We start from the raw sequence: 9652 nt of genomic DNA on the forward strand, positions 1-9652 counted from the left end.
TATATAATAACATACAATATAAATCTATATACATGTAAATAGAATATGATATATACAAGAACAGAATATGAAATTAAATATTGTACATTAAGACAAAGTTAAATACGGATTTATTGCGGTGATAACTATTTAGATAAATAAGTAGATCGCAAGATGACAAACAGATGAATGTTTATCGAGGCACTTAACAGAGCTCAGGTGTTTAGCAGTCTTATGGCCTGTGGGATAAATCTGTCCCTGAGTCTGGTAGTTGTTTGAATACTTCATCTTTTTTAACCTTGGCGGATATTTAATTTATTGCTTTTATTTCCCCTCAGGTAGCTTATGCGCCGTGAAGTGGGAAATCACCATGCCTCTGAGAATAGATGGACTAACTGGATCCTGTGTGAAGGTCCCCTGCACTTTCGCCGTTGACTCAACGTTTGATGGACTTCTGGATGGTTCCTGCAAAGCAATTTGGAAAAGAGGAAGCATGGCCGGAACAGTTGTGTTTGATTCCAGCCTCACTGGAGATCAGGCAAGCGGAAATCTCACAGGGAACCTGCTGAACAAGGAGTGCACCACCATCTTCTACAACATGCAACCGTCCCATTCTGACAAATACTACTTCAGGATTCAGTGTGAAAACAAGCTGAAGGGCAACTATCCAACATGAGTCCATATCACCATTCAAAGTTTGTATTGTGTCTTTTAATTTTTTCACTTTAGACATCTTTTGTTTTCCCTTTTTTCATTTACTTGTCTTTTTTACTCCTCAGATTCACTGGACCAACCTACCATAACTCCATCTACACTGGAGGTAGAGGAGGGGGCTCTGGTGACGTTGAGCTGCACGGCTGTAGCTCTGTGTCCCATCCTTCCCCCAGATCTGACTTGGACCCCCAGGATAGGTGACATTGAGGAGAAACATGAATCTGAATCCATGGTCTCTGTTATGAACTTCACCTCTTCTTACCTCCACAATGGACAGAATCTTTCGTGCACCGCTCTCTACAAACGACAAGCTGGCAACACCGACCTTCGGTTGGAAAAGTTTATGACCCTCCATGTTCTTTGTGAGTATGTTTCAGGCCTTTTCTTGTTGCTGAGTTGGATGTTGATTTAGTTCACATTTAATCATTCCCTTCATTTGATATAATGTGATGTTATGAAATGTTCCTCTGGGGACTCTGCAGAGCATTTGGATCAAGATGTGTTTACTAAAACTGCAGACTTGATTATCGAGTGGAAAAAAAGGGGACACTAAACCAAAGTCATTTATCTTTATTTTTATTATTTAGAGGTCACATATCATGCAAAATGCACTTTTAGATGTCTTTAATAAATATGTGTAGACATCACAAAGTGTCGGAAAATAAAACGCTCTCTCTTTTCCTGCTTGCCCACATCTCTAAAAATAGGGGTACAGCGGAGCTGCTTACCGTTATTATGTAATATCGGAAATGTGAGCTGGCTTTACTTCCACGGCCCTATCAGAAACGTTGCTGTATCAGAAACAATGTGCAACGTTTTGGAAGTACTATGGTCTGTGTTTACATTAGCAAGCAACAGACTCGGAATCAGCACTTCTCTAACAGGGCTGAAATAGAGGGGTATGAGGCATGGCTAGAATGGGTGATCTGTTTGGTATTTTGAGCAAAACACTTCAAAGACATGTTTTTCATATTTATGAGACATATAATATAGATGCCTAAAAATAGTATAATAGGAGACCTTTAAAGAGGTTTTTCACATTCTCCCAAAAGTTGGAAAGACCGATTCATGAAGCCATCATAATGCTTTAATATTAACAACCTTGGTAGTGCACACAATAGGGTGTTTTGTACATTGTCGTCTAGTATGTCTTTTTGACAAGTGCTATATGAGAAAATTACTTGCACTCTCACATTTGTCTGTCAAAAATGTAACTACATCCAGAAGCTGGTTAGCGTAGCACAGCACAAAGACTGGCAACAAGTAGAAAAACTAGCCTGGCTCTGTCTTAAGGTAACAAAAACAGTTTACTAGATTTTCAATCATCTCTTCCAGATCCTCCAAAGAACACATCAGTCAGCTACTCTGCTACAGTACAAGAGGGCAGCTTGGTGAATCTGACCTGCGACGGCAATGCCAATCCAGCTGTGTACACTTGGTACAAAGTGAATGGAGGTCAGGTGACCGATGTGGGTTCGGGGAAGAGGTTTTCCACCACTGTGTCAGAAGTTGACAAACAATTTTACTGTGAAGTCAGTAACAGATACGGAACCCAGAACTCATCCATCACTCAGATAGACGTACAATGTAAGTCTGATTGAAAAACAGTCAAACAGATAAATATTGACCAGCAACATTTTAAAAGATATTTATTTTGTTTTATTTAGTTCCTCCCAAGGAATCTACAATAATCATTGAGCCTAAAGGTCCACTTTTGGAAGGCAGCTCTGTTTCTCTGCTTTGCAAAAGCCGGGCCAACCCACCTGTGACCAACTACACCTGGTACAAAGGTGATGAAGAGGAAAAGGAGGCTGGATCAAGTTTGGTTTTAAACAATGTCAAACCAAGCAGCAGTGGTGACTACTACTGTGTATCAGAAAATGAGCATGGGGACCAAAATTCAACACTGATTCAGCTGGACATTCAGTGTAAGTTGATTTTCACCGTAAAGACATTGATTTACACTGTCAAGTTCAACAGAGTGAATATGGCTCTGCTGTATAGAGAGTAGTTGCCTACTGTCTCTGAGGCCAAGACTGAATCAGACTGAAGGAAAACACAGACACTCATCCCCGAGGTCACAATATCCATAGATCCACCAGAGCAATAGCCTATAGGCAAAACACAGAAGATCAACAAAATATATGGCATAAAATGAACTTACCAAAGCTGAAGTAGATGGTCAACTTCATTCATTTTCTTTCCGTTTCACTGATTTTAATCGCTATCCGCTGCTCTCTCTCGTCTCCTCTTCACAACTACACTTTTCGCGGCACACATACTCACAGCCAATCAGCTCTGAATTATGATTTGACTTTTTGGTGGGGTTGCCAGCACTTTGCCCCACTAGTCTGGCAGCCAAGGCCCTAACCTCGTTTTGGTTGTTAAAGTTTTTTTTATTGCTGATTATTAATCACTTATATGTATATAATGATACCCAATTGGGTGTGGAGTTCTCACCTTTGGGGAAATTGAGATAATTGAGAAAATCCAAGATGGCCGCCACCGAACGCTTAAAATCCAGATTTGTTAATATCTCCATGACTATAGAAGGGACAATAATGACCAATATGTCGTTTTATATGTTTTCAGATACAAGGAATCAGATGAAACCATCATTGTAAAGATACAAACAACATAAAACTTGTTTTTTGCAATATGCGACAAAAATTGAATATAATATTTGATGTTCTGAATGGCATATAATTCGGCAAGTAGTCGACATGCATCTGGCACATATAATTCAAAATAGCAGTTTCTGTGATATACATCTATATATTTTGCAGTTCGTCTTCACATAAAAATGAGACACAAACGGTCCCATCCAATCATTAATACATGCATAGTTATGTAACCTTTATGTTTAACTGCTACAATATATTTCAAACATATACATTTATGCATGTAATACAAGTGCGGGTAGACATAGTAACATATATATATTATAGAACATATGATACAGACATAATAACAAGCTTAGTATGTTACGATTGTTGGGTTTCAGTCGTCTGCATCGTCCACAACATCTTGGTGATCATTCTGGCAAGTACCTCCACCCTGGCAAGAACAGAACTCAGTACACGCCATACTTGCTTTTTTGCAACTACACCGTTGTGTACTGCATGGATTTTGGCTGTGGCATGTGCACTTGATGAGAGATAGCAGCTCTGGTGGGACAAGCGGGGTGTTAACAGGCACCATAGTTGGTACAAGTGCTCCGGATGCGACGTCGCGTGACCATCCATGAGCAGTGGGGTCAATTGCTGCTGGGCAGGCTTCCAGAGAACGTCGCCAAACACCAACTTGAAGATGCGCTCTGGCTACATTTGCTTTAAATGCCTCGGCAGTCGGTGGAAGTGAGCAGAGTTTTGGAGCTGTGGCTTTGCTTCTACCAATCTTTGAGGACCATGCTTTTTGTCGTGCTTCTGTGAGAGACTTGCAATTGGGCTGACCGTAACATGCCAACATGAACTTTGTTGATTGGTTTATTACATCTGTAACCTCTGATTCCATGTTGCCCACCAAATCAAGTTTATATTTGCCGGTTCTTAGAGCCTTGAGTGCAACTGCCTTGCCGATACCGAAGTAAGACGCGACTGTGTCACAGCCTGTTAGACCGTGAGCAGCCAGTAAATCAGGGATGATGCTCTTGTGTTTTTCCACTGCGGCGTTGACATCCAAAACAGTTCGGCCATGGATTGGGGAAACCATCAGAACATGCGAGGTTATCTTGCCCAGGTGGCAGAAGTGCAACAAGAGAACAAAGATGTCTGTGTCATCTGCAACTACCAGGACAGTGCCAGTCTGCACACGTGATACCTGTTGTATGATCAGGGTATCACCCTCCTCCTGTGTAGTGGTCATGTCTGGCCGTTTGTTCATTTGTCCACCTTCGATCTCAAGTGGCACCGGATCACTGCCAGTGACAACCAGTTTATGAGTTTGGAAGTCTATTTTGTGCGATACTATGTCCTCGACAATCAGGTCAATTAATTGCGCTTTATTGGAAGTGACGGTGAGCACAACTTTTTGTGGTGGTAGTCGGGCTGTGCAACGCAGCGTGTAGGTTCTACTGGCTCCTTTGTCGCGTCCGCGGCGTGTCGACTCCTTCGTACTACCCTCAATGTATCTGAAATATCAATACAATCGAATCATTAACATCGGGTCAATGCGAATATTTCATAACTGCAAACATACATGTATGTGTACTGATGTTGTGAATTTTGATCAATATAGCTAGTGTTATGCTAGACTCTAAAGCAATATGTATTTAATACATTGCCTACCTGTCAAAGACTAGATAGACATCACTGGTCGTCAAGTGTGTGCGCAGATACTTTCGGAACAGGTCGAGGTAGTCTTGTACAGTTCCAGATGTTGGCCATGGCACTACCCAAAGGATAGCACATCCATCGAGGAATGTTGTGTGCACATCCTGTTCTGCGAGCCTTCGTGATACGTCTACCTTTAGGGCGTTTTTAAGGTTTGATTTTGTTTTAGCATCTCTCATGTTTCCTTGCTGATCGAACATAGCTGTTGGAACAGGCGCCAGTTCATGACACATGAGTGTGTCTGTGTCTAGATCCCGTGAACTACGTTGCAAGCCCATGGCCCGTGCATATATGACCTCTGTGTCAAACACGTTCGTGTCTCCTACTTTAATGTGTTTACGAGACAATGACATGGTGGTAACTAGTTTGGGTATGGTGGCATGGAATCCTGCAGGCCAGCTCTCCTCAAACGACTGCATCTGGGTATGACCTATTGCTGCTGCAGTGTCCACATTGATTGATTGGTGGGTCAAAATTTGTCCGGTAACAATATTCAGTAAGCCTTTGGGATGCTTGGGATCGAGTGGATCTGTACATAGTTCAAGTTTGTCACGCAGAGCTTGTCTGTCTTTAAGATCACCCTTGATTCTTCCTGGTGTTTCTTCCTTATGCTGAGTTTGGCTCTGTGAGTGATCTCGTTCTCTCATTTCGCTCAAGTCACGAATCACACTGTGACATGTGTGCAAGCTATACGCCCATGTCTTGAGGGTTTCTGGTTTGAGTGTTATTCCGACGATTCCACTTTTCCCTTTGCCGTACCGCATAAAGGTTGTTTCAATGGCCATATCGCTCCAAATGCCATTGAAAAGCCCAGAGTTATGGTGCATTGTATGCTGTCCCTTCATGAATTGATCGGAAACGTTCTTGGGAAGGCCATGCATTGATCGTAGATAGTACAATGCATACCGAGCATAGTGTACATGGCCTGCAGCGAAAAACAGCGGAATCATATCTTTGACAGTTGCTAGATGCAACGGCCAATCAGCCTCCCTCTCAGCACGGATGAACTGGAGAACGAGAAACATGGGTTTGATGAGACACTCCACCCAAAGCTTTGTTGTTCTACTCTGAGAAGCGAGGTCGTCCAAGATGTCGGTAAGATCAGCCATGCATTCTAGTTGGTGATTGGTGAAGATGGACCGAAGTAGTTCCTCAACTAGCATTCTGAGAGCTCTAACATTTTGTGGGAATTTTTTGCCACTCAGCATCTTCAGAACGCCACCAAACACAGGGCTAAGTATTTCAACAATGCCTGTGTCAGCCATAAGGGTGCCAATGGAACCACAATAACTCATTAATAAGTGCATTCCACCAAGACGAAGGTGGATATTTCCAAGTTGAATCGGATTTTCCCATTGGACATGTAAAGCTATGCGATAGAGTTGCAAGTCGGCTGTGAACACCACATACTCTTGTCCGACTTTATGCGATAGTTGCTGTGCTTTCTTCATTGCTGCCATCATTGTTGACGGATATGCTGGCGGCATGTCTATCAGAGGTAGATATACAATGTTGGTTTTTGGCTTGAGGGTGTGACCTTGCTCTCGACACAACCGGGTGTTGTAACCATTGAACTCTGGGCAGCCTACCCGTGTAACGACATCATTGAAAAATGCAAAGTCATTCTCGGCTGCTCTTTTCCGTGATACATCCATCATCACTTGGAGTTCTGATGAAAGTGAAGCAGTAGGTATGCTGGGCATCTCTGGTTTCTTTTGCCCATAGTATACAACAAATGAGTCGTTGTCGTCTGGTATTGGTTGGCACACTTCTTCCTTTTTGATTCGCCTGATGGTGTCAGGTCCTTGTACGTCTTCATAATGTGTTGATGGTTGCATGATAATCATGGCTAGAGAATGTGTGGATGCCTTGCCATTGGGGGTCGAAATATCTGTGTCGAAATTATCGGACACCACCTGCACCAAGCCTTGCTGTGCATCAGATATTCCTTGCTCAGTGAGATCATGTGCTACCGCAAGTGCAGCGGACTTCTTGAAACGCTGGATTTCATCGTAGCTGCATGTAACACGATAGTCATACATATGAGTCAGTAATTCCTTGGAGTCGCGCATCAATATGCCCAGTGCTACTTGAAGATCTGTTGCTCGATTAGTTACAATGCTTGTAATGATGTTTCCAATCAGCAGAGCTGGCAATGATGTTTCCAATTTGGGAGAAATAGCTGTCAGCAGATCTTGCAAAGTGTCTGAAACCGACTGGCTGGCTATATGTTTATCAATGTGTTTGTTGTATGAAGACTTATCGTGCTCCACGGCCTTGCATTCTCGCACAACTTGTTTGCTGACTTTGGCAATACTTCGTGAGATGTCATCCTCTTCATCATCTTTCACTAGTTTGAGCGTTTTGGCAGTATTTTCTGTGAATGTGACTATGCTTGCAAAGCCTGGGGCGGATAGGACAAGAAGTTCACTGCCAAAATGCTGCCGCAGCTCTTCGAGAAGTCTTCGCCTACTAAGTGTCCTGCCAGAGTTGCTTGAGTATTCATGGAATAATTCGAGTGAGTTCCATATCCGATGTTTGTCAGCTTTCAGCTCCTTCAAAGTATGATCCAGGCCTATGTCAATGATCGCTCCAGTTGCTTGTTCAAGGTGATCATGTTGTGATAGATATTTGTTGGTGAAAAAGCGACTCATACAATCTCTGTGATAGCGTGCCTCCACTGCATGCAAGTCACTCAACGCACCTTGCACTCGATGCCTGACATCATTGGCCCAACTGTCTGCCCTGGAATCACATTTCTCAAGTAAATACACCTTATATGGCTCTCCACTATGCTCCGAATGAGTAGAACGACAGAGGTACGCAGGTCGCCATCGTTCTGGATGTCGTTCATTCTTGTTTAGTTCACATAGCTGCCCGCAATACAGACAGTGGTGCATAAAGTCAAAGACGCTTGACGAACGGCGAAGGCGTTTTGTAGACGGTCCGGCTTCTTCATCAGTGTCAGCTTTCAAATATTTTGCCAAATTAGTTTTTGATGTGTACCGTGAAACACAATTTTTGTGATAGAACACACTCAGGTCTGGATCGGTGCTGAACTGAGTTTCCAGCTCAGTGAACAAACTGTCTTTGTACGTCTGGCTTGCTTGTATGATTGAGATTATCCGGGACGATCCGGCACTTTTAGAACATGGCTGCCTGTCATCACATTGGTCTCCGTATTTCGACTTGAATATGCACTGTTCATCCATCACTTCTGCAAAGAGACAAAGAACTATCATTACAATAATGGTTTCATCTGATTCCTTGTATCTGAAAACATATAAAACGACATATTGGTCATTATTGTCCCTTCTATAGTCATGGAGATATTAACACATCTGGATTTTAAGCGTTCGGTGGCGGCCATCTTGGATTTTCTCGATTTTCTCAATTTCCCCAAAGGTGAGAACTCCACACCCACCTGGATATCATTATATACATATAAATGATTAATAATCAGCAATAAAAAAAACTTTAACACTCAAAACGAGGCTAGGCCAAATAATCCACTTTGGCTGCCGGACTACACTGGTGATTATTTTTTTGGCGCACACAATGAATACAAAAAGACTCTGAGCATGCACAGTGTAGTTTTCACAGTACACGTTCATTTCTACAGCGAGAGAGAGGGGCAGCCCAGAGCTACCCCACATCGCTCAACACGGCACACTTTGGACACTAATCAGAAGAACGCAGACCAAACAGCAATGTAGAGACGAATCAGACGACTAAACATGATCTTTAAATATTTGTTAACATATTTTTTATACATATTTTTTAAATTATAATTTTAATTCATTTCAGCTGACAGTATTTGGGGCTGTGCCTAATGCCCTTCCCCTGATGACGAGTCACAACTGTGTTATACATATAATGCATATAATAGCACTGTTCTAGCGGTAAACACTGAAAAAAGAACATGTCAAGCTGCTGTATACATCAGAAACAATGTGTGATATGTTTTGAAAGTAACATGGTCCGTGTTTACATTAGCAAGCAAACTCAGAGCTAACACTGTACTGGAGAGAATATGTGTAAAGAAGCCGGATATAAAAGGTACAGTCCTTGAGGTAAACCCGCAAGAGAGAAAGCGTTTGAGCTCCATACTGTTTCAGAAATATTGCCTAATGTAGTTTGGAACATAACATGGTGTTCAATGAAGGCAGCGTTCAGCAGAGTTTCTATGGTTACACAGCCTTCTCTTCAGAGCACACCGCTTGCATGCAGACGCTCCGAATGGGCGTGGCCAGGAGCTGCTCGGTTACATTTAAAGGGCCGGATCCAGAATCAGCACTTTTGTAACAGGGTTGAAATAGGCCCCATAATATATGGTTCAAATATTGCATAATAGGTGAGCTTTAAATCATGTGAGGATGTTGTGTTTGGTTTCTTTTCTTTTGTTTGATTATTAAGATGTTATTTCCAAACACAGAGAATGAAGGGGTTGTTGTCTCAGTTTTCTAAAAAAAGGCAACTCAAAATGTGAATGTGTTTTACATAGACTTGATTCTCAAACTGTGCTTCTTGTACCATTGGTGGTAAGCTACTCCAACGGGCCTAAATCCTTAACTTAAAACCAAGACATTCTTTTTTTATTCTGAAGTGACTGACATAGCATGAACTAT

At 42.2% G+C, this 9652-nt stretch overlaps 1 protein-coding gene across 1 annotated transcript in view; it reads left to right on the plus strand.

Annotated features, from left to right (window-relative positions):
- Positions 1-349: 349 nt before the first annotated feature.
- The window catches only part of LOC307046329 (myelin-associated glycoprotein-like), a gene marked incomplete at both ends in the record, with an annotated part of 14242 nt that continues 4939 nt past the window's right edge, over positions 350-9652 (plus strand). The window contains 4 exons of the mRNA XM_079692727.1: positions 350-638; positions 759-1055; positions 2029-2280; positions 2361-2621. Of these exons, the coding sequence (XP_079548853.1) occupies positions 350-638; positions 759-1055; positions 2029-2280; positions 2361-2621 (1099 nt within the window). The remainder of the gene's footprint in view (positions 639-758; positions 1056-2028; positions 2281-2360; positions 2622-9652) is intronic.

Source organism: Notothenia rossii (genome assembly GCF_949606895.1).
Source record: "Notothenia rossii genome assembly, chromosome: 7".
Classification (NCBI taxonomy): Eukaryota; Metazoa; Chordata; class Actinopteri; order Perciformes; family Nototheniidae; genus Notothenia; species Notothenia rossii.